Genomic DNA, 26,074 nt, shown 5'->3' on the forward strand with positions numbered 1-26,074 from the left:
AAACCAGGAAGTTAAAGAGTAACCCAGCAGTGCCATGGTAACCACAACACACCGCTGCTGTTTTTCATTCCTTAGAAATGAGGATAACCTGGGCGAAGTGCGTGACCCAGCCTGGGAACGGGAGGACCCCGCCCTTGGGTCAAGGGTCAAGTGACATGCCTTCCCAACGACTACATCTAATGCAGCTATTTGGAATTGTGAGCATCCGGCTCTGAAAAGATTGTTATTTAGGGAGAGGTGTTTTATAAAGTAAGAATCACCATGACGGTGGGGGGCCTGTGGGAAGCGATGAAAATTTTCCTTTCTATAGAGTGCACTAACCCCCTTGTACCCTCAAACCATAATCTTTTTACTGCCTTCCCACAGGCTTATAGTTAAAGGTTATCTACCCAGGTCAGACTAGTCCAGATTCTGTCTTCTCTGAAAGAGTAAACTCTGCGTATTTAATTTCATTTCAAGAAACAAGAAGTGTCAGAAATACATAAAAAGTAATATCAACCTCAGCTGACTTTGACGAAAGTTATAAAGAGGTTAGGGCTTCCCAGGTGGGTCAGATGGTAAAGAATCCACCTGCAGTGCAGGAGATGCAGGTTCAGTCCCTGGGTCGGGAAGATCCCTTGGAAAAGGGAATGATAACTCCAGTATTCTTGCCTGGGAAATACCATGGACAGAGGGGCTGGCAGGCTACAGTCCCTGGGGCTGCAAAGAGTCGGACATTACTGAGGGACTAACACTTTCACTTCACTTTCATGAAGAAGTTAAAAAAAATCTAATTGAAAGTTTCCATTAAAATGGCCGGCACATGGTAGACATTTACACAGGTAGGACATTTGGAAGCCAATATTTTATTCTGAAATCTCAGCTGACACATTGAATCATTGAATATTCTTGAGTTTACAAAATAAGGACAAGGTATTTGCCTAGTTTAATTTCTTAAAATTTTTGGGTAAATCTGAGTTCTAATTTTTGTTTCACCATCCCATGGAGTCCTGACATTGTATGATACACTATGCCAGGATATGAACAGAGCTGCACTGAAATTATTCAGCTAATATTTGGTCTGAGCTGCAGGGAATCCAAATGGTAGTAGGCAAGGCTTTTCCTTGTAATTCTATCACTGAAGAACTAACTGAAAATCCTTTTAGTACTCTTATAACTCTTGTGAGAAGGAGTCATTAATCATAAAGCAAGTCATAGGCAGGCTCGGGAAAGACGAAATTCTTTTCTTCTGTGTTTTTTTTTTTTTAATTTTTTTTATCCCTAGAAAGAGCTTGAAAAATTTCCCTTTTAAGTTGTCCTAAATAAAGAGGTCAAGAGTCACAGACATACGTGAACTCCACTGTCATTTAAAACCTCATTTTCAGTTCTGTCTATGCATCCTCACCTAGTTGATATGACTCAGACGTTTTTAATCAGTAGCTGAGATGGCTAATTAGTGTGTTTTTCTACCAACAAGGAGTTTCTCAGGTGGTGCCAGCAATAAAGAACTCACCCGCCAATGCAGGAAACATGAGTTCCATCCCTGGGTCTGGAAGATCCCCTGGAGAAGGGAATAGCTACCCACTCCAGTATTCTTGCCTGGAAAATTCCATGGACAGAGGAGCCTGGCAGGCTGCACACCTTGGGGTTTCAAAGAGTCGGACATGACTGAAATGATTTAGCACGCCTACCAATATACTTTTCCCATCTCAATTCACACAGCCTATTAAAATGATGCTTTCATGGAGTGGCAAAGGTCAGGCTCTATACCTGGAGATGAGGTTGGTCTGTCATCAACTCATCTCTATCTAGTTCTCTTAATGTGCTAATCAGCATTTCTTTGAAACCTGACCAAAAGGTCATCTCATAAAGTGCCTTCTCTAGTAGAAGCCTTGGTTTGGACGTGTATCCATCCAATCCAAGAGAGATGCTGGGACCCAGATTGGATTGGACCCAGATCCTTTCTCCCGGGTTGTAAGCTTGGAGGGCAACCCTGTGGTGGGCACTGGGCAACGTGGAGTCATCGGATGGGTATGGTGTCCTGAGGGCTCTGAGATGGGAGCGGACAGCAATAGGGAGACCCACCTGCTTGCATGTCCTCTGTTCTCAGAAAAGCTGTGTTGACCACCAGAGGACAGCCTGTGGCGTGGGCAGAGTTCCCACAAGGCCTGGAAGGCTGCAGTGCATGGTGATCAGTGACTGGGAACTGGAACAAGGCTCTGATGTAGGGCCCAGGCTCCCGGGCAGGACACCAGTCCCAGGAGCATTCTAGGAGTCAGACCCAGACCTCAGGGCTGGGACCAGGGGTGGGGAAAGTGAGCAGCTTGGTGGTTATGGGAATATGGACAAGGCAATGAAACATAGTTTCAGTTTTGCTTAGTAACTGTATGACCTCAAGCAAATTTGCTTGCTCTCCCTGAATCTCATTTTTTAAAACTGTAAAACCATGATCATAATGGTATCTTTGCTTTGGGAGTACTGTGAGCATTAAAAAAAAGTAATCCCTGCAAAACTTCCTGCAGTGGCCAGTATATACCAAGGGATTAGTGAATGTTCGGTTTTGCTGTTTTCATTCCTAGTCCATCCAGGCCTTCCTGCCTCCCTGGAACAGAAAACCCATCAGAAATCAAGGCTGTTCTTTTTCTCTCGTAAGCCAAGCAGTGTCTGTCATCTCAAAGTCCTTTCTTGCCTCTCTCTCGCTCCCCACTCCTTTTTATTTTGATTGGCTTCCTCTGCCCACTTATTTTGTATGTGGTCCCCAAGTTTCCAGGTCAGATTCCAAAACTCTTGGGGTAGCCATGTCACTGAAGCTCATCCCTGCTCCCTAGGCCATGGCTGGCCTGCCCATCCTTGGTCTGATCACCTGTGGCTGGGAGAATGGGTCACAGTATGGACAGTGCAAGCCTCAGGTAGCATCTTCTCTAGACTCGTTTGCTGGACCAGGGACACAGAATAGAAGGACACAGTACTGAGAAATGGCTCCAGGTCAGGGCTCCAGGGCTGGTAGCAAAGTTGTCTTCATATTGAACCCCTTGTGTTACTGATGAGGTTCCTTGTAATCTCTCGCATGTGTGCATGCTAAGTCGCTTAGTCGTGTCCGACTCTTTGCTATCCTATGGACTAGAGCCCGCCAGGCTCTTCTGTCCACGGGATTCTCCAGGCAAGAATACTGGAGTGGGTTGCCCTGACCTCCTCCAGGGGATCTTCAGGACCCAGGGATCGAACTAGCATCTCTTACGTCTCCTGCATTGGCAGGCGGGTACTTTACCACTAGCGCCACCTGGGAAGCCCTGAAAGTGAAAGTGAAGTTGCTCAGTCGTGTCCAACTCTTTGCAACCCCGTGGACTGTAGCCCACCAGGCTCCTCTGTCCATGGGATTCTCCAGGCAAGAGTACTGGAGTGGGTTGCCATTTCCTTCTCCAGGGGATTTTCCCTACCCAGGGATCAAACCCAGGTCTCCTGCATTGCAGGCAGACGCTTTAACCTCTGAGCCACCAGGGAAGCCCTTGGGAAGCCCTAATCTCCCCCAATTTAGAACAGAACTGGTCTTTAGCACTTTCTTGTCTGGAGCCTGCGGGTGAAGTAGCCTAAGTGTAGGTGCTAGAAAGCAATGGAAGCAAAGAGCTAGTGCCACTTAATATACTTATTGCCGTGTATTCCTAGGTGGCTCAGTGGTAAAGAATCCACCTGCCAGTGCAAGAGATGCAGGTTTGATTCCTGAGTTGGGAAGATCCCCTGGAGGAGGGCATGGCAACCCACTCTGGTATTCTTGCCGGGAAAATCCCATGGACAGAGGAGCCTGGTGGGCTACAGTCCACGGGGTCACAAAGAACCAGACACAACTGAGCACACATGAATGCACTTGGGAGAGAATGGTTTTAATTCTTTTTCCTAAATCATCTTTGCTGCTGCTAAGTCACATCAGTTGTGTCCAACTCTGTGCAACCCCATAGACAGCAGCCCACCAGGCTCCCCCATCCCTGGGATTCTCCAGACAAGAACACTGGGGTGGGTTGCCATTTCCTTCTCCAATGCAGGAAAGTGAAAAGTGAAAGTGAAGTCGCTCAGTCGTGTCCGACTCTTCGCGACCCCATGGACTGCAGCCTACCAGGCTCCTCTGTCCATGGGAGTTTCCAGGCAAGAGTGCTGGAGTGGGTCGCCAGTGCCTTCTCCAAAATCATCTTTAAGAGCCTAAAAAGACCGAATAAAATTTAGTCTCTAATACAAATCATGTCATATACTCCTATCTCATGCTGTGACCTCTGTATAAAACTACAGGATACTTGAAAATATTATCTGAAATGGAATGAGGGAATGACAGAGCTGGGAGGAACTGCAAAAGCCCCCTATTTAACCATACATTGGGTATAGAAGCTTTTTGGTGATCAGGCACTGTCAAACCCCTCCAGGCATGGGGATCTCCTTACTACTTCATCAGCTTATTTAATCTTTAACCAGCCTACCTTATCATTCCTTTTTTGCACTGAGCCAGTGTATCACTTGGTATGCAAAATAAGTCTAAACTGTTTTCTACTTGACATGCACAAACAGTAAATGACAGCTGTCAGGATCCCCATGAATCCCATCTTCAAGCTAAATGTTCTGTTTCTTTTTCTATGTGCTGGTGAAGTTGTAACTTCTACTTCATGCAAGTTTCTTTGATTTAATATACTTAGTATGTTTTTGTCAAGAAGTAATTTAAAACTTTTATAAATATTTTCCGATGTTTTTCCTACTCCTTTTCTCCCGAAAACTCTCTAAAAAAGCTCTAAACCGACCTGATTGCCATCAGTTTTATTACACTCACCGTCACAATGAAGATTCTAATAGAAGGAAAATATATGAAAAAGCAAAGATTGTGATGTAGAGAAGAGGAAAACCTGTCCTCTTCACAGACTAGATAATCAGCTGGTAAATAATTGGATCACATTCAGCATCCTGGGTTCAAAAATCCGCTTTGGTGGTAACATAAGTGGGAAGGAAATCCAAAAAAGGGCATATATGTATGGTATAGCTGATTCACTTTGCTGTAGAGTAGGAACTAACACGACATTCTAAAGAAACTATACTTCAGTAAAAATTAACATTTTTTAAAAAAGCCAAAAATAAAAATCAGCTCTGGAGAAGTAAGCACCAGTAAGAAAATACATAGTTTTCCCCCAAATCTCATTTTCTCAATCAATCCTACCTGCTCAGTCCGTTTTCGCTTAGGGTAACTAGGAGAATCAACTTAAAGTACATGGAATGCTTTGTAAACAAAAGTTCAAATTAACTTATTGTTTTTCATGATAAATAATATTCAGGTCTGGTTACCATGTTCTAAGCATCTGTTGGCCACTCCTTGTGCTGAGCACATTTCTGTATGCTTTCTCCTTCACAAATATCTCTGAAGCTAATGTTTTTGCAGAAGGCTGACACGGAGGCTCAGAGGAATTTGTCTAAGTTTTCTCAACCAGGAAGTGGTGACTTCTTTTTCCACCTACTATGACTATTGCAATTAAGGTGACAACATTTGAGTGTTAGCATCACTGTTACGATATTAATAGTTGCTGCTAATAAAGCACCTCTCAGCACTTCTCCACGTATTAGTATCAATTAATGCATGTATGCTAAGTTGCTTCAGTAGAGTCCGACTCTTTGCGACCCTATGAACTATAGTCCACCATGCTCCTCTCTGTCCATGGGATTCTCCAGACAAGAATACTGGAGTAGTTTGCCATGCCCTCCTCCTGGAGGGGATCTTCCAGACCCAGAGATTGAACCTGGGTCTCATGCATTGCAGGCTGATTCTTTACTTTCTGAGCCACCAGGGAGGGAAAGGGAAGTCGCTCAGTCGTGTCTGACTCTTCGTGACCCCATAGACTGCAGCCTACCAGGCTCCTCCATCCATGGGATTTTCCAGGCAAGAGTAATGGAGTGGGTTGCCATTGCCTTCTCCCTCAACTGCACTGCTGCTGCTGCTGCTGCTGCTAAGTCACTTCAGCCGTGTCCGACTCTGTGTGATCCCATAGACGGCAGCCCACCAGGCTCCCCCATCCCTGGGATTCTCCAGGCAAGAACACTGGAGTGGATTGCCATGAAAGTGAAAAGTGAAAGTGAAGTTGCTCAGTCGTGTCCGACCCTCAGCGACCCCATGGATTGCAGCCTACCAGGCTCCTCCGTCCATGGGATTTTCCAGGCAGGAGTACTGGAGTGGGGTGCCATTGTTATTAACAGAGTTTATCTAAAAACAACTAAGCCCTTGGAAAGCTTAGTTAGGAATTAAGGGAACAGCACAGCTGGCTTTCTTTCCTTGCCTGCCCTCTGGTGGCCATAACGACAAAGAGCAGATGAACCCAGAGTTGGATGGAGGGGAAAGTGCATTAGCACCTGGGGAAATCTTTTGTGGAACCCAGACTCTCTGTCCTGTCTCCTGGGGCCCCACCCATATCCCTTGGGCTGCATCCAACTGACTTTCCCACCCAGCCTGAGCCAGCCACGCCTATCCACGCCACTGTGACTGTAAATGTTCTTCCTTCTACGTAGAAGACCATTTTCCCTCTTTCCCCACCTGGCAAAATTCTAGTCCTCCCTGGAGACCCAGCTCATACCATGCCATCTGAGAAGCTGACCCTGTCTCCCCCACACAGTAAGAGGGTCCCTCTCCAGGTTCATCCTGGGCATGTTGTCTGTACTTTATTGTGGCCCTGCAATCATACGGATATTTCCAGGTCTCTTCTCCACTAGGCTGCATTCCTTTGAGAACTGAGGCCAGATCTTGTTTTTAGTACTCCTCTCTAGACTTAGAAGATGCTTAATAATTGCTGGGTGTTTGAATAAGCAAACAAAAGATTGGTTGAATCCTGAATTGGGAGAATCAAATTAAACAATGAGTTCAGAAGTGCTTTGTAAACTCAAAGTACAGATGAAGGTATTATTTATATTGCTAATGATAAAGAATATACAGTGATGTCCCTGATGGTCCAGTGGTTAGAACTTTGTCTTCTAATACAAGGAGTGTGGGTTCAATCCCTGGTTGGGGAGCTAAGATTCCCATGAGCTAAGATTGCCTCATGGTCAAAAAACCAAAACGTAAAACAGAAACAATATTGTAACAAATTCAATAAAGACTTTAAAAGTGGTAGTGGTTTAGTCCCTAAGTCATGTCCTACGCTTGCAACCCCATGGACTATAGCCCGCCAGGCTCCTCTGTCCATGGTATTTTCCTGGAATGCATTGCCATTTCCTTCTCCAGGGATCTTCCCAACCCAGGGATCGAACCCAAGTCTTGCATCGCAGGCAGATTCTTTACCCACTGAGCCACAAGGGAAAGCCCGTGGTCCATATTTTTTAAAAAAAAATCTTAAGAAAAAAGAATATTCAGATTCAGGGATATGTCTAAGAGGCCCTTGTAGAGCATGAAGTAGGTCAGGGCGTCTCCAGCCTTCTTCCATCCTTTGTTCCAGCACCTCTTCCCCGTATCTCCCCCAAGATAGTGGTGTCAGTGTCCTCTGGCCCCCCTCAGCACTACCAGATCCTTCTAGGCTCCTGGTTTGCCATCACCCACCACCCCACCCAAATACCTCGGTCCTCTGTCCATTTCAGGACAGCAGTGGGCAGTGATCCTGTGGCTGCCGCAGGTGGTACCCTGGAGTTGAAATGATATCCTCCAACAGAAAGTGAAACTCTAGACTCTGTACCTGATTCATCTTGCTCTTCAGCCCGCAGCCCCACTGATGAGTAATTTAGTCTGATGTGACTAAAGCCATCTCTTCGGGTTCCATTACCTTAATTACGTCTGAGGTTAAGGTTGGTCAGTTCTGGGTTCTCACTCCTCCTGCCAGTCTCTCCAAGTGACCCAGGTTCTCAGAGGTCAGAGTATCACTGTGGCTTTGGGGTGGGGGTGAAGATACTCTTGTCTGCTTCCTCTGCTGGCTTGTCCAGCTCCCTGGCCTCTAAGCCTCTTGCGCTGGTCCCCTGAAGGGGCAACTGGTCTACTAGACACAGGTCCTGCCATCACCTATGCTCTTGACATTCTGTAGCCTTGTCTCCCCGACCCAGACTCACTCCAGGCTGCTGTTCAGCCAGCGCTTCTGATGTCCCGCAGGCAGCCTGGGACTCCTGGGTGAATGTGACCAGGGGTATTGGGGGCCATGTCCAGCATTGGTCCAGACAGCTCCCACAACCATTTCTCTTCTACCCGTGAGGCTCCAGCCAAGCGCAGAGCTCCTCCAAGGGGCCTGCAGTGTTCCTGGGTTTCATCTCAAGAACAGGAGAAAGTCCTTTCCCATCTGGAATTCACCATAACTGATCTGTGTTTCTGGCACCCGAACTTACCAACCGAGATTCAACCCAGAGCTGGTGGAAACACAGACACTCGTGACCCCACCTCCCCACTCCCTCTCTAGTGAGTCCTTCCTGGCACTAGCAGGGTTTTCTAGTTTCCTTTCTGACCAGCAGGAACCACCCTCCTTCCTGTCAAATCCTTCTCTGTCTCTGATGTTTCACTTTTCCTTCTCTGGAGCAACACACCTCAGTTTCATGACCCCAGTGTTCACAGGGAAAAAAGAATCACAGGGAAAATAACACTCAGGAAGTGTTACCAAAACCATCGCTCTGCTGTAGCTGGGCAGTGTTGCAGCAACCCCCAGAAGACACAGCGTCACATCCTGCATGAAATTATAGTCCCTGGAAACGACGAGGTGATGGTGGGGCATTCCAAACACAGAAAAAGAGTGGGAGCAACGTCTTTAGCTTTCTGACACTCAGACGGTCCTCAGAGGAAACCACCCCCTCTTCCATGAGAATGAGGGGCCCCCACGAAGCATGGTGTGTTGTGTGAACCCGCCAGTAAAGCAAAGAGATAGAGTCCGGGGGAAAATAAGGACAGGCTGGCTTCTCCTTGGGCTTCCCAGGTGGCTCAGTGGTAGAGAATCCACCTGCCAGGATGCAGGGAGCCGCAGGAGATGCAGGTTCAATCCCTGGGTCAGGAAGATCCCCTGGAGGAGGGCATGGCAACCCACTCCAGTATTCTTGCCTGGAGAATCACATGGACAGAGGAGCCTGGTGGGCTACCTACAGTCCACAGGGTCGCAAAGAGTTGGACCGGGTTGAAGCGACTTAGCACAGCACGCTTAGCTTCTCTTGCCCGGGGCTGTCAAATTTGGTTCTGCCTGGTGTGAATGCAACTCGGCCGCTTCCCACGCGTCTTCCCTGGAGTCCTGCACACCTTTGACTTTTAAGAAGCCAGGATCTGAATGTTGGCAATTCCCCAAGTGGTCCAGGAACTGCCAAATGCCAGTCTCGATAGGTGGGTAGAATCGCCCTCGTTGTGTGTGGTCGGGAGCCCTGCCCGGGCCCTAACCACTTTCCGCACCCACCCCACCCCGCCCCGTGTCCTCTCCCCGCAGGACGGGACAGCACCGCTGTGGATCGCCTCGCAGATGGGCCACAGCGAGGTGGTTCGGGTGATGTTGCTGCGCGGGGCCGAGCGCGATGCCGCCCGCCACGTGAGTGCGGGGACCACCGCGCGGGAGGGGTGGAGAGGCCTCCCATCGTAGCGTTGACCCCCGAGCCCAGACGTGCGGAGAAGAAAGACGCCGCTTCATTTTGTCTCTAATTCACCAGGGTTTCCTCCCAACCTCCTGCTCTTTAGCAGAAAACCCAGGGAAAGGTTTGAATTAATTGAAACCTAGCAATTGCTGCTCTGTCTCTAAGGGGAAAATGTTAAATTCCTCGAGAATATCCCTCCAACCAGAGCTAGCCTCTGGATGACCCGCGGCGGATGGGGGAGGTAGGAGACTCGGACCTCGGCGGTCCTTGGGGATGTGTCCCCGTTGGCTGCGGATCCGCCTGGCGCTGCGCCTCCTGCTGGCCTCTGGGCCGCAGTGCAGCTGGCTCTCGAGGTCGGTGATTTGGGGTCCCCGCGGTGCCCAGGCTCCCCAGGCTGTAGAGAGCTGCACCACAGGGGTGATTTCCTTACTATAGAAGTCTGTGAGCAAGATCGTCCAAATACAGCAATTGATGTGTTCCAGCAGGAGAAAGGGGGAATTGGAAAATTTCTTTTCAGGCCAGAAAAGGACGACAGAAACTGAATATTAATTTTTGAACTTGTCTCTGTATTCTTTCCTGCAGATTTCAGTCTGCCCCTTTCCTGTTCTCCCCACAGCACCCATGTACCCAGGGCAGACTAGGGCAAGAGTGTGTACCTGGAAAAGCAAAAAGAAAAGCACGTTTAAATTTTCAAAACCATAGATACAGTTCAACAATCATAAAAAATTTAAAATTTCAAAACTTTTAAAAAGCAGTTCAACAATTAATTTCTAAGTTGTGAACTGCAGAGAATGCCTCTTTAGTCCATGTATGTTCTAAAAATATCCTCCTGAAATTCCCCAATATTCTAAGGGACTAGAAGACCTTGAATTCCCAAAGGGCAGGGTTCTAAGATAACAGAATAAGTCACATACTTTGTCTGGTATTCTTTCATGCAGAGTTAACTGTTTAGTATGCTCTAAAATGATTTTAGTTTAAAAGACGTGGCAGCCCTGTGCTTTAGTTTACATATTTTGCCTGTTTCTGACAAGCATGTTCCCAGTTCTCAACAAACATTTCATTCTTAGCCAACACACACATATGTTAATAATGAACTTTTCTTTTCCTTTCTCTGTAAAGGATGGTACAACAGCTTTATTGAAAGCAGCCAACAAAGGGTATAATGATGTTATAAAGGAGCTGCTGAAATTCTCACCCACCCTCGGTATTTTGAAGGTAAGACCTGCAGAGAAATTTTACCAAATTGTAAAAGAGAGGGGTTAGAAATTTGAGAAGTCCGCACTGGGGACTGCAGTAGAATCCAGGTACCATTTCCTTGGTTAGTTGTATTCTTGAGAGAACATACCTACAGTTTCTTAATTTTGGAGATTCCTGGGCACTGGTAGAAATGGAAAGGTAATAAAAAGGGTGAACCAGAGTCTATAGGTAACCTAGTTTTCTAGGGGGAAGAAAATCAGACAATAGTAATGAAATGCTAAATCAGAGTCAACCATATTAATATTAATATTAATATATCATTGGAAGATTGGTAAAGTCCTTCACAAATCATGACATGATTTGGGTCCCAGAAAACATGAAGGACAGGTACATTCTTTCTGTTCATTACCTGGATCAAAGAACCACAGTGTTAGCTTAGGTCAAATGAAGTAAGCTTCAAACATCTGGACACCTCAGAGACTGTGTCATCCTGGAGGGCTGGGTCTTCCAGAAAACAGCCCTCAAAATCCTTTATTAAGTTGTAATCATTTTGAGTTAAAATATTTCTAAACTGGAGGATCTACCAGAGATTGGTGGTCTTTTTCAATAAAGGGCCAGGTGGCAAATATGTTAGGCTTTGTGGCTGTACAGTCTATGTTGGAGCAGCTTCACTCAGCGGTCGCACAGAGCAAGCAACCATAGAAAATACAACAACAACAAAAAGTGTTGCTGCATCTTATCAGACTTCACTGGTAGATATTACATTTCCTTTTTTAAATTACTTATTTAGGGTTTTTATTTTTGGCTGCTCTGGGTCTTTGTTGCTGTGTGTGGTGTTTCTCTAGTTGTGGTCCACATGCTTCTCCTTGCGGCGGCTTCTCTTGTTGGGGAGCACGGGCTCTAGGCACCTGGGCTCCGTAGTCTGGGCTCCCGGGCTCTAGAGCACAGGCTCAGTAGTTGCGGTGCACAGGCTTAGTTGCTCTGCAGCAGGTGGAATCTTCCCAGACCAGGGATCGAACCCGTGTCCCCTGCATTGGCCGGCGGATTCTTAACCACTAGACCACCAGGGAAGTCCTGTATTTCTGAACTTCCATATTTTCACATGTCACAAAATGGTCTTCTTTTTAAATTTTTTTAAATTCTGAGCTAATCAGGATGTAGAAAAACAGGTGGGCGGGGTGGGGGGCGGCTGCGGCGGAAGCGGTGAAAGAGGCTAGATTTGGCCTGAGTGCTGTTGTTTGCTGATTCCTGGTATACACACTCCTGTTTTGTTAGAGAGATGACACCAGAACCTGTTGTAAACTTGGGACAGTCGTTTAGCACTTTGGGGATTTATTGATGTATCTGAAGTACTTGCCCTTAGATGACCCCAGAGGCTTTTTGGATGCCTTGTATCTGACCTTTATATGTTCAGGCTCCAAGGCTGATGTCAGCTGATACAGAGCTCCTGTTTTCAGTCCTGGCCTCTCTCACCCCAATGAGTTAATTGACCTCCCTGAGCTTGGAAGTCAAAAAACTATACTTAGTAAAAAATGTTTGGAAAGTAAGAATAAACAGTCTGTGAAAGTGAATTCTCTGTGAATAAAAGAAACAAGCTTCAGAAATGGACTTTGCAATATCTAGTCTTGTTTCAGACAACTCATTCTTAGCTTTTACATTTTTATTCTTAGCCATGTTGCACATAGGCAACATTGATAGATTGGTTAAAATTTAAGTGAATGTCATGTTATCAGATTAGCATATCGCCATGCGTGGTAAACATGGTAAAGCAGACATGGAAAACTGCTGCCTTGCTGAAATTTTTCTCTGGGTATGATATTTATTTCACTTGTCTACAAAATCAGAAGGTTTTATATGTACATATACAGTAATAAAGTATAATAGTGTTTTATTAATATTACAAAATGTTTTTCCTTCCATCTTCAATATTAAAGTGGCTACACAAAAATTCACCAATTTTAGCAAGGTTTTTTTAATGCACACTGATACAACAGCTGTCAGAATGTAATCTAACAATTGCTGTGAATGAAGTTAAAGACAACTAAGCGCTACTAGAACCATCTTACAGAAAAAGGAACGTTTTGACCAACCCAATATCTATATATAGTGATTAATTTGAAAACTAAGCTTGCATATAGGTGCTGTTCACAGGCATATGTACCTTCTAGAACAGATATCTTATGATTATCCATTGTTCTTATATCAGGTTTGTTGTATTCTCCTCTTCCCTCCCAGAATCAGGCTACGTGCTATGCATGGCTGCTTCCTTATTTCAATAAATGTTTGCAGTGAATTTCATAAAATGTCAGCAGCCTATTCACTAGGTCCCCTCTGTACCCAGAGCTGCTTCAACTCGGGGCTGAGGGGAGGGAATGGTCCTCACCCCCACCTGCTCTTACTCTTAAGCCCTGTGGCTCCATAGTCATCGTCCTGCCCACCTGTGCATGCGGAGTGAGTGCAGCTGGGCTGACAAATTGGCCTGTAAGTGAGCAAGCTATACCTCCAGCCTTGCAGAAGTGTGTTCACCTAAAGCACAAAGACTCTTAAGGAAAAAAAAAAAGTTTGACAGAGTGTTGTTGTTTTTCCCACAGCAAGTTCTAATGCATCAACAATGGACCAAGTGAACATGAAGTCATGGACGCACGGGCAGATCCCTTATTGTACTTGCAAAAGGATGTTGGCAGTATTTATACTGACCGTCCGCGGTGTCCCTGAGGACACTGTGTTAGATGCTGAAGTTAGTGACTTTGAAAAGGGAAGATAAGGACGAGAAAGGCTCTAGCATTACAGTATCCCCAGCCAGGCTGGTTCATGAGGCAAGCCAAGCTGAGCGCTGATAGCTGTGAGCTCTCACCTGACGCACGCTGTCCTTTTCTCCTAGAATGGGACCTCGGCGCTCCACGCGGCGGTGCTCAGTGGGAATATTAAGACAGTTGCCCTGCTCCTGGAAGCAGGGGCAGACCCAGCCCTGAGAAACAAGGTACTGTCTTAGTCATCTTTTCCCTCCATTGGGCGCCTATGAAAAGAGTTAAGATCACATCTGCTGAAGCCAAGACAGCATCTCTCTGGCTCCAGTCACTAACTTCATCCTTGGGCATAGTGGTGGTTGGTTTAGTCACCAAGTCATGTCTGACTCTTGTGACCCCATGAACTGTATGTAGCCCGCCAGGCCCCTCTGTCTATGGGATTCTCCAGGCAAGAATATTGGAGTGGGTTGCCATTTCCTCCTCCAGAGGATCTTCCTGACCCAGGGATAGAACCCAGGTCTCCTGCACTGCAGGCTAATTCTTTACCAACTGAACTACCAGGGAATTCTCTTGGGCATAGTAAGAACATAAAATGTTCTCATTATAGGTTATGAGTGAGCAGTATATTTGAACCCAGCATGCATGTATGCTAAGTCACTTCAGTCGTGTCCAACTCTGTGTGACCCCATGACTGTAGCCTGTCAGGCTCCTCTGTTCATGGAATTCTCCAGGCAAGAATACTAGAATGGGCTGCCATACCCTCCTCCAGGGGATCTTTCCAACCCAGGGATCAAACCCAGGTCTCCCTCACTGCAGGCAAATTCTTTACCATCTGAGCCACTGGGGAAGCCCTTTGAACCCAGAGGTTCAAAACCCCTATATCATCAGTGATTTTTAGGTAACAGTGGGACAGGAGGTAGGGGACAGTGGTGAGGGGGAGTAAGGTTGTAAGTGTTCTATCATCAGAGAAGTGTCCTGAAAATGTCAAAATTCTGGTAATTTAATAACCATCCTGTATGAGTTGGATACTCATATCTTGAGAATTGCCTGTGCTCTATTTGGTTACGGCAAGGCGAAAATGTTGCTTTTATATTGTTAACAGGACTTTTACCACAGCTGTAAAACCAACCCAGATTTTTTTTTACTGAAGTATAGTTGAGCAAAATCAACCCATATTTTTATAGCCCCCAAATAATTTTAGTTTCCTATTAAGTCAAACTTGGAGGTGGGAGGATGCACAGTAACTGCAGGGCGGGAAAAAAAAGGTTATCATTGTATTCCCTCCTACTCAACAGCTGCCTAAGCAGTCAGATATAGAGACTGGGGGTAGAAGGGTAGCCTGGGAAAGGTCTGGAGAAAACAACTGAACTACTGAGTTTTGAAGGAGGAAGTAGGATGGGTGCTTATTAACAGGGGAGGATATGAAAGCAGTTTTCACTCTATACTTGTATACTGCTTGAATTTAATAAGCATCTGTTGCTGTGTTGTGTGTTAGTTGCTCAGTCGTGTCTGACTCTTTGCGACCCTGTGGTCTGTAGCCCGCCAGGCTCCTCTGTCCATGGAATTCTCCAGGCAAGAATACTGGAGTGGATTGCCATTTCCTCCTCCAGGGGATCTTCCCATCTCAGGGATTGAACCCAGGTCTCCACATTGCAGACAGATTCTTTACCGTTTGAGCCACCAGGGAAGCCCATTACTGTGTTGGATTTTATTAACAATAAAACTGAAACCATGTAACATTCCCTGGTGTTTTTAAAAGAAACCATTTTGAAGTACAGTTAAACAATGTGCCAAGAGCCTCTTTTTTCTCATTCCACTTAGCAGATGGAATTACTATTTCCCCTGTTCCTATCATTGAAGTGCTTGAAAACAATGTTGCTGCTTATCTCTTCCTGAAATACATGGATTTGTTTTCCATTAGCGGACCTGATTGTATCATGAGCCCACAAAACCACAATCGCTCTCTTACTTTGCATCTTGGACATAGACGGTCCTAAGATGTCTTCATGGCTAAGCCATCCTGTATTGAGTTAAATCAAGGGGGAAGCTTTAGTATCTTTATATAGAAACTGAAAGATGCAATTCTTCCTGTGTCTCCTGGAATCTCGTCAATAATGGTTATGGGGAATTTCCAGTAACTGAAATGCTGGACTTTGGACCCTTCCTAAAGCCATAACCCAGACAGCCTGGAAAAGCCAGGCTCTTTAGAGGCAGCTTCAGGAGCAAGATTGTTGGGATTCCAGCAGCCACTCAGGACTCTTGAGGATGTATTCTTGACCTTCATTCATTCATCCAACAAACACTTAGTAGTGCCTGCTAGATATGCTAGTGGTAAAGACCCCGTCTGCCAATGCAGGAGACGTTAGAGAAGTGGGTTTGATCCCTAGGTCAGGAAGATCCGCTGGAGGAGGGCATGGTAACCCAGTCCAGTATTCTTGCCTGGAGAATCCCAGGACAGAGTTTGCTGGGCTGCAGTCCATGGGGTCGCAAAGAGTCCAACACGACTGAAGCGACTTAGCACGCACAGATAGCATGCACTGTGCTGTGAACCTTATCAATGGAGAGATATTGGTGAAAAAGATTAACGTAGTGTCTGACTTCATAGGGCTCACAGTTTACTGGGGAATAAGGATAATCAAACAATTGCAAGAAAAAAAGATTGCAATACAGAGTGACAAGGGCTGTCAGCAGGAAGTAAAGAATGCTACTGAAGCCTTCGCACGGAGAGTCCCTTCTCAGCTGGTACAGAAGCACCTGTTTGCTCTCTAGGCTCCAGGACTACTGCCCTGAGGCGGATGCCCAAGGAGAGGGTGACCACGGCCCCAGTAGCCTCCTCCCCCCAGACCATGGCCTTTTGTATGGGTGCAGGGATCCTGTGTTCTTGGTACCCCAACTGGGGACTCAGCACACATCTTCTCCCAAGAGCAGTGGGGACAGTGATGTGATGCTGTGGGTCATGAATATGGACCTGTGGTCCTGTGCTGTCATGATAAGACTGATTTTAGGGGCAACCTGGGTGCTAGCCATCATAGCAGTTGGCACAACCTCAGCAACCTGAGGATTCAGTGGGGACCCACTGGGGGAGAGGAGGAATGAGACCGGGTTTTTAAGCCTATATGAATGACACACAGTGATGCTATGCTATGCTATGCTAAGTCACTTCAGTCGTGTCCGACTCTGTGTGACCCCAGAGATAGCAGCACACCAGGCTCCCCCGTCCCTGGGATTCTCCAGGCAAGAACACTGGAGTGGGTTGCCATTTCCTTCTCCAATGCATGAAAGTGAAAAGAGAAAGTGAAGTCGCTCAGTCGTGTCCGACTCCTAGCGACCCCATGGACTGCAGCCCACCAGGCTCCTCCATCCATGGGATTTTCCAGGCAAGTGTACTGGAGTGGGGTGCCATTGCCTTCTCCGGACACAGTAATGCGATTGGCCAAAACTTTGAGAGCATAAAGCTTATTTTAATGGTAAAGGATACAGACATTGATGCAGACAGATACATACGTTACTACTCAACAAGCTTCTAGACAGAGGTACAGCTTCTTAGAGCTGTTCCTCTTCCTGACTGTGGAGGGCCCCCCTGGCTACCTGCCTGCCTGTCAATCAAGGGCCAACAATTGATGCCAAACAGTTAGTTCTTCTGCTACTGCTAAGTCATTTCAGTCGTATCCGACTCTGTATGACCCCATAGACAGCAACCTACCAGGCTCCTCCGTCCCTGGGATTCTCCAGGCAAGAACGCTGGAGTGGGTTGCCATTTCCTTCTCCAATGCATGAAAGTGAAAAGTGAACGTGAAGTTGCTCAGTCATGTCTGACTCCTCACGACCCCATGGACTGCAGCCTACCAGGCTTCTCCATCCATGGGAGTTTCCAGGCAAGAGTACTGGAGTGGGTGGCCACTGGGTTACTCAAAGACTGGATGGCACACAGGTCCATTCTGTGAGCATTTTTCTCAGGCCCAGGCATTAAGCCCATACAATGTCTGCTCCTGCAGGAACTAAGCTAATAGTAGAATTGACCCCACAGCGGGGCCTCTGGCCTAAGGCAGCATCGCACAGAGACCCCCCTCTGTCAGTCCGGCACCCACGTCAGCGGTCCTGTGGGTGGGCAGGAGCGCAGCTGCAGGACGAGGTGCACAGCAGGACCACTGTGGCAAATTCATCATTCCCAGCAGGTGGGGTCAGGGAGCAGGATCCACTCTAGAAAGTGGGGACTGCAGGAACTTCACCTGAGATCCAGGTTTCAGATGAAGCAGCTGGGGCTCCAGGTTTAACTTCAGGGGAAAAAACTACCTCTGAGTTCTCTCCCCAGTTTGAGTGCATTTCTGCACTTGAATTGCCCTCCCTGAATTCCCAAGAACATCCTTTTATTCATCTGTAGCAACTGTTCTCAAAGTGTGATCCATGGATAGTTGAGGTGTCCTCCAAACCCTTTCAAAGGTTCTAATAGGTCAAAACAATATTCTTGATAATACAGAGATGGACTTTCCTGGCGGTCCAATGTTAAGACTCCACGTTTCCACTTCAGGGGGCATGGGTTCTATCCCTGGTCAGGGAAGTTTCTAAAAATTAAAATAATAAAAATACAGAGGCACTATTTGCCCTTTTCCCTGTGCTGCCATTTGCTGGGCTTCCCAGGTGGCGCTAGTGATAAAAAAAAAAGAAAAAAACAAAAACCTGCCTGCCGATGCAGATTAGATGTAAGAGACACCAGTTCCATCTCTGGGTCAGGAAGATCCCCTGAAGGAGGGCATGGCAACCCACACCAGTATCCTTGCCTGGAGAATCCCATGAACAGAGGAGCCTAGAGGGCTACAGTCCATGGGGTCACACAGAGCTGGACATGACTGAAGTGATTCAGCACACACAGCCATTTGCTGTAATGGTGCAAAGACAGTGGTGGAAGAAACCATCGGCACCTTAGTACACATCAAAGCAGAGTCACCAACTGTGGCTGAAAATAATTTTACAAACCTCTGTAAGTTATTTTACATGTTGTAAGTTATTTTATAAAAATTCCAGTTTTATTGGTATCTTCTAAATGACTAGTACAGGATGTTACAAATCAAGCATAGGTTTAAAAAAAAAATCCACTTGCGGATAGATAGACCCATGGATTTTAATGCAACAGAGTAGAAAAATTCATTGATGTGGTTCCGGATTGCACACAGCAATTAATCTTTAAGAAACAGCCACTTGTCCTGTATTGTTGAAGCATCAAAGAAAAATATCTACTATGATCCCAAAAGGCTGTTAAAATGTTTCTCTCTTTTCCAACTACCTGTCTGTATGAAGCTAAATTTTTTCCATATACTTCAGCCAAAACAAAATATCACAGTAGATTGGATGCAGAAGCAGATATGAGAATCTAATTGTCTTCTTTTAAGCTACATAGTAACGAAATATGCAAAACTGTTAACAGTGCTACTCTTCCAACCTTTTTGTTTTTGAAAATTTAGTTCTTTTCCAAAATGTATTATTTATGTTAACCTTAATAGGCTTATTAGGAGAAGGCAATGGCAACCCACTCCAGTACTCTTGCCTGGAAAATCCCATGGATGGAGGAGCCTGGTAGGCTGCAGTCCATGGGGTCGCTAAGAGTCGGACACGACTGAGCGACTTCACTTTCACTTTTCACTTTCATGCCTTGGAGAAGGAAATGGCAGCCCTCTCCAGTGTTCTTGCCTGGAGGATCCCAGGGACGGCGGAGCCTGGTGGGCTGCCGTCTTTGGGGTCGCACAGAGTCGGACACGACTGAAGCGACTTAGCAGCAGCAGCAGTAATAGGCTTATTATTTTCAATGAATTAATAAATATACTTAATTTCTTTCAGTTTTCACTTTTAATAAGTTAAAAACAAAAGCTTTTTAGAGTCCTCAATAATTTTCAAAAGAGTGTACAAAAGTCCTGAGACTGAAAATTTGGGAACCATGTCATGACCTGTCCTGTCTATTTCTTGGACTAGAGACTTGCTCACAGAATAAATGCTTAAAGAATGCGTCTCAGCAGCACTGTGAAAAGAGAGGACATGGAGTGAGGCTGGATCAGGCGGGGCATGGGGGCCACCAAAGCTGCTCTTTCCCATGTGTCTTACATTCTGGCTATTTCCTGACTCTGCCTTCTCATCCAACAACGTATCTCCCACTGCAATTACTGAAGCCCACATGCCCAGTGCCCATGCTCTGCGACAAGATAAGCCACTGGAGTGAGAAGCCCCTCCGCCGCAACTAGAGAGTAGCTTGTGCTTGCTGCAAGGAGAGAAAGCCCCCGTGCAGCAACGAAGACCGAGTGCAGCCAAAAATAATACATAAATCTTAAAAAAATTTAAAAAATAAAATAAAATATGATATGAATGAACTTATTAAAAAACAGAAACAGGCTCACAGATATAGAAAAGAAACTTCTGGTTACCAAAGAGGGAAGTGGGGGAGGAATCAATGAGAAGTTTAGGATTAGCAGATATGAACTACTAAATATAAAGTAGATAAACAGTAAGATCCTACTGTATAGCACAGGGCACTATATTCAGTATCTTATAATAAACCATAATGGAAAAGAATACAAAAAAGAACACACACATATCTGTATATATACCCACACATGTCTGAATCACTCTACACCTGAAACTAACACAATGTAAATCAACTCTACTCCAAAATTTTTTTTAAAAAGAAAGAAAAAGTGCTAACAATGAGGTAAGAAAGTAACTGGTGATATGTACATTTAAGTATATTAAAAAAAAAAAACAACAACCTTTAAAACCTTGATACAAAAGACTAAGTCCAGTGGGATTTTTCATCAGTGGAGGAGCAGGTCTGGGTGAGGGGCCCCTCTTCAGAGTCCCTAAAACCACACCAACGGTGGTGGAGAATTCACTCATGCCTCTTTTATTTTCTTTCAGGCCAATGAACTTCCAGCAGAACTAACCAAAAATGAACATATACTGCGTCTCCTCCGAAGTAAAGAAGGACACAGGAAGAGCTAACTCAGTCCCATATTTGACTGAAAGATAAAAACCTTAATCATACTGTCCAAAAAGAAATTGCTTTTCAAATAGTGTTGGAAATTCCTGTAAGAACGAAAATGCCCAGAACACCCACCCGGGGTCCCTGACCAAGAACAGCTGTGTGGTTTGTGTCCCGAGTGGAGAGCAGAGCCGCTCAGGGACCCTTCCCAGGTAGTGGGCTTCTCGCTCTGGCCTCTAGCCCCACTCCAGGGGGCCTGGCATGTTCATTTGGGGATTCCACAGAAACTCGTTTGAAACTACATCAACTTGGGTCTTTCAGTTAAACTCTAAGATAGAGTTAAACCCTCTTAGAAACAGAAACAGGAAGCTTTGTTCCTTTAAAAAGACTGAAAGTCTGACCTTCAATGAATTGATGTTCTTTTACTTTTGTGTTAAATATACGTGAACTCAAAGATACGGTTCTATCATATTTTACATGTATGTGTATGTCATTCCAGTATAAAATGTTCTCATCCACCCAAGGGTCCTGGCCGTGGTTATTGTGAATCAATAATGGGTGAAGTTACATTATTAAAAAGCCACTTCTGACCTTCCACCTCGTGCTTTCCAAAGATGGACTATGGAATTATAAAAAAAGACAAATTGTTCATTTAGTCCTGATCTTATTCCTCATATGTAAAGGTCATTTTTACCTGGAGTCAATGTTGTTGGTATGGTAGGATACAAGTGGCAAATTTGGAAATTCAGAAAATCACAGGCCACAAGAAGTGTAGGCTTGTCTCTTTGAGCTGTCACTCTGGGTCTATTAATGGGAATCTATTTCCTGTGCCATAACTAAGTAGACTTGACATGCTGTGGAATCTTGAGTTTCCAACACCACGTTGCTTGATACAATGACTTTGGAGTCCTTGGCTATAATGTGATGTATGTAAGTATACTGTGTTGCTGTTACTATTGAAGGAGTATAAGTAATAAACGACTGTTACTAGTATTTAATAAGTGTTCATCTGTGCATGTTCTTGACCTGATTGATTCCAAGAAAGAAACCTAGGTTTTATTCCTTTGAGTGGGGGTCAGAATTTATATTCACTGCAGTTTTAATCAGTGGTGTCTAAACGCCTCAGTCAGTGCCTAATTGCACACACAAAAATTAAATCTTTCTGTAACTTACCATAATAAACACTTGCTGGCATTTCAGTTATTAAAACACATCTTTAGTTTTCTTGTTCATGTCTGCTCTGGTATCCAGCCAGTGTTCCATGTGAAAACACATTAAAATGGAGGGAAATGTTTTAAACCTGATATATATACATATATATTTAATCAACTTGCAGTAGTACTAAAAGCATTATCTTTAAGTCAGTAAATGATGAGTTAATAATTTTGACATTAGAAGAGATTCTCTTAAAGTTTATTATGATCAATAAAACTAAAACAGTCATCAAAAAATCAGCTTATTTTAATCCATATAACAACAAAGCCAGTAATAAGCAACCCACAGAGCCCCCAAAGATGCCTACAACCTAACCAGCCAAGCAATGAGCCTGCAATCTAATTTTGGGATAAAAAAATTAGAAAGCTTTGTCTGTATTGCTAAAACATCCAGATATAAACATCTTAATAGTTAAAAAGCAATGCCAGTTTCCTCATTGGCTTTCTTTTATTCAGCAAAGCTGTACAAATACATCTTCTTTCATAGGAATTTCATAAAGCAAAATGGCTGTCTGGGGAGGCCTTACAAATAGCTGTGAAAAGAAGAGAAGCGAAAAGCAAAGGAGAAAAGGAAAGATATAAGCATCTGAATGCAGAGTTCCAAAGAACAGTAAGGAGAGATAAGAAAGCATTCCTCAGTGATCAATGCAAAGAAATAGAGGAAAACAACAGAATGGGAAAGACTAGAGATCTCTTCAAGAAAATAAGAGATACCAAGGGAACATTTCATGCAAAGATGGGCTCAATAAAGGACAGAAATGGTATGGACCTAAGAGAAGCAGAAGATATTAAGAAGAGGTGGCAAGAATACACAGAAGAACTGTACAAAAAAGATCTTCACGACCCAGATAATCATGATGGTGTGATCACTCACCTAGAGCCAGACATCCTGGAATGTGAAGTCAAGTGGGCCTTAGAAAGCCTCACTACGAACAAAGCTAGTGGAAGTAACAGAATCCCAGTTGAGCTATTTCAAATCCTGAAAGATGATGCTGTGAAAGTGCTGCACTCAATATGCCAACAAATTTGGAAAACTCAGAGTGGCCACGGGACTGGAAAAGGTCAGTTTTCATTCCAATCCCAAAGAAAGGCAATGCCAAAGAATGCTCAAACTACTGCACAATTGTACTCATCTCACACGCTAGTAAAGTAATGCTCAAAATTCTCCAAGCCAGGCTTCAGCAATACGTGAACCGTGAACTTCTAGATGTTCAAGCTGGTTTTAGAAAAGGCAGAGGAACCAGAGATCAAATTGTCAACATCCGCTGGATCATGGAAAAAGCAAGAGAGTTCCAGAAAAACATCTATTTCTGCTTTATTGACTATACCAAAGCCTTTGACTGTGTGGATCACAATAAACTATGGAAAATTCTGAGAGATGGGAATATATCAGACCACTTGACCTGCCTCTTGAGAAACCTATATGCAGGTCAGGAAGCAACAGTTAGAACTGGACATGGAACAACAGACTGGTTCCAAATAGGAAAAGGAATACATCAAGGCTGTATATTGTCACCTTGCTTATTTAACTTATATGCAGAGTACACAATGAGAAATGCTGGACTGGAAGAAGCACAAGCTGGAATCAAGATTGCCAGGAGAAGTCTCAATAACCTCAGATATGCAGATGACACCACCCTTATGGCAGAAAGTGAAGAGGAACTAAAAAGCCTCTTGATGAAAGTGAAAGAGGAGAGTGAAAAAGTTGGCTTAAAGCTCAACATTCAGAAAAACTAAAATCATGGCATCTGGTCCCATCACTTCATGGGAAATAGATGGGGAAACAGTGTCAGACTTTATTTTTCTGGGCTCCAAAATCACTGCAGATGGTGATTGCAGCCATGAAATTAAAAGACGCTTACTCCTTGGAAGGAAAGTTATGACTCACCTACATAGCATATTCAAAAGCAAAGACACTACTTTGCCAACAAAGGTCCGTCTAGTCAAGGCTATGGTTTTTCCTGTGGTCATGTATGGATGTGAGAGTTGGACTGTGAAGAAAACTGAGTGCCAAAGAATTGATGCTTTTGAACTGTGGTGTTGGGGAAGACTCTTGAGAGTCCCTTGGACTGCAAGGAGATCCAACCAGTCCATTCTAAAGGAGATCAGTCCTGAGTGTTCATTGGAAGGACTGATGCTGAAGCTGAAACTCCAATACTTTGGCCACCTCATGCAAAGAGTTGATTCATTGGAAAAGACTCTAATGCTGGGAGGGATTAGGGGCAGGAGGAGAAGGGGACGACAGGGGATGAGATGGCTGGATGGCATCACCGACTCGATGGACGTGAGTTTGAGTGAACTCTGGGAGTTGGTGATGGACAGGGAGGCCTGGCGTGCTGCGATTCATAGGGTCGCAGAGTTGGACACGACTGAGCGACTGAACTGAACTGAACTGAACTAGCTTTTACAGATTGGGTAATTTCACAGGCTAATGAGTGGGAGGATTATTTCGACTTTGGGGGTAAGGAGTGGGGATTTCTAGGAAGTAGGACATGGGTCACTTTTTGGCCTTTTATGGTCAGCCTAGAGAACCATCATGGTGTCTGTGGGTGTGTCATTTAGCATGCTGATGAATTACAGTGAACATATACTGAGGTTCAAGGTCTACTGAAAGTTGAATCTTCTGCTATCTTGAACCTGATTGGTTCTAACCAGTTTTTGTCATATCCTCAACAACTGTCGCTCTTTTAAATGTTGTGCCCTGTCCTCTTCCTTCCTGTTTCACAACCACACTAAAGCTATGTCTCATCATTACCCCACACTGGGGTACCTACTCAGAAGAAAAGAGCACCCCCAATTCCAGGCTACTTAGAATCTGATGGAAATGCCTGTATCTTGGGGTGGGCCTGCACTGCAGATTGTAGGGGTGAGAAGCTGAGGTCCTAATTTCATAGTAAAGTAGTTTTGGTGCTGGAACTGGCTGAACCTCACAAGTAGTGCCCAGACGGAGTCCACAGACTATCACTACTAACAACAGAAAGATCGCTAATGTTTGTTAAAGGATTGTAATGTCCTCAGCACTTTAGGTAGATAATCTCATGAAAAGTGAAAGTCACCCAGTCATGTCCAACTGTTTGCAACCCTGTGGACTATACAGTCCATGGAATTCTCCAGGCCAGAATACTGGAGTGGGTAGCCTTTCCCTTCTCCAGGTGATCTTCCCAACCCAGAGATCGAACCCAGGTCTTCCACATTGCAGGCAGATTCTTTACCAGCTGAGCCACCAGGGAAGCCCAAGAACACTGGAGTGGCTATCTAATCCTTTCTCTAGGGGATCTTCCCAACCCAGGAATCGAACCGGGGTCTCTTGCATTGCAGGCAGATTCTTTACCAACTGAGCTATGAGGGAAGCCCAATCTCATGAAGCTTATGTGTATTTTCTTATTAACCCCTGGCACCAACCCTATGGAATAGGCACTATTATCATCCTCATCTTGGAATTGAGGAAACAAGCTTTTTAAAAAAGATTTATTTATTTATTTTATTTTTGACTGCACTGGGTGTTTGTTGCTACGTGGGCTTTCTCTAATCGCAGCGAGCGGGGACTACTCTCTTTGCAGTACGCGGGCCTCTCGTTGTGGTGGCTTCTTCTGTTTTGGAGCACAGGCTCCAGGTGCATGGGCTCAGTATTTGTGGTGCTTGGGCTTAGATGTCCCGCAGCACGTGGGATCTTCCGGGACCTGGGGCTGAATTCTGTTTTGCCGAAAGTTTTCACTTTCCCCAATTAATGTTTTGCCAAAAATTTTCACTTTTGTCTCAGGTTCAAAGGATTTGTTAAAAAAAATAAGCCACTCATTGTATACAAATGAATACTATCAATAGAAGACTCTTGTGAGTCCCTTGGATAGCATGGAGATCAAACCAGTCAACCCTAAAGGAAATCAACCCTGAATATTCATTGGAAGGACTGATGCTGAAGCTCTGATACTTTGGCCACCTGATGCGAAGAGCTGACTCACTGAAAAAGACCCTGATGCTGGGAAAGATTGAAGACAGGAGGAGAAGGAGATGACAGAGGATGAGACGGTTGGATGGCATCACTGACTCGATGAAGATGAGTTTGAGCAAGCTCCAGGAGTTGGTGATGGACAGGGAAGCCTGGTGTGCTGCAGTCCATGGGGCCGCAAAGAGTCAGACATGACTGAGCAACTGAACTGAACTGAGTAAGTGAGTAAGTAGTAAGTGTTAGTCACTCAGTCATGCCCGACTCTTTGTGACTCTATGGACTACAGACCACCAGGCTCCTCTGTCCACGAGATTTTCCAGGCAAGGATAGTGGAGTGGGTTGCCATTTCCTTCTCCAGAACTGAAGTGAAATGAATATTTATTAGAGAATTATCTAGCTTACTCTCAATATACTAACATTAAAAGAAAAGAGAAATAGAAAGAGCAGAGGAAACATCACCAAATTGGATTTTGACTAACATTCAGACTCAAACAGT

General features: G+C 44.9%; 1 protein-coding gene across 1 annotated transcript in view; it reads left to right on the forward strand.

Moving 5' to 3' along the window:
• ANKRD29 (ankyrin repeat domain 29) overlaps positions 1 to 21,404 on the forward strand; it is a 52,368-nt gene extending 30,964 nt beyond the window's left edge. Inside the window, exons 8-11 of the mRNA XM_055559302.1 lie at positions 9,369 to 9,467; positions 10,630 to 10,725; positions 13,589 to 13,687; positions 20,355 to 21,404. Coding sequence (XP_055415277.1) covers positions 9,369 to 9,467; positions 10,630 to 10,725; positions 13,589 to 13,687; positions 20,355 to 20,438 — 378 coding nt within the window. The 3' untranslated portion in view covers positions 20,439 to 21,404. The remainder of the gene's footprint in view (positions 1 to 9,368; positions 9,468 to 10,629; positions 10,726 to 13,588; positions 13,688 to 20,354) is intronic.
• Positions 21,405 to 26,074: the final 4,670 nt, after the last annotated feature.

Source organism: Bubalus kerabau, chromosome 21 (genome assembly GCF_029407905.1).
Source record: "Bubalus kerabau isolate K-KA32 ecotype Philippines breed swamp buffalo chromosome 21, PCC_UOA_SB_1v2, whole genome shotgun sequence".
Classification (NCBI taxonomy): Eukaryota; Metazoa; Chordata; class Mammalia; order Artiodactyla; family Bovidae; genus Bubalus; species Bubalus kerabau.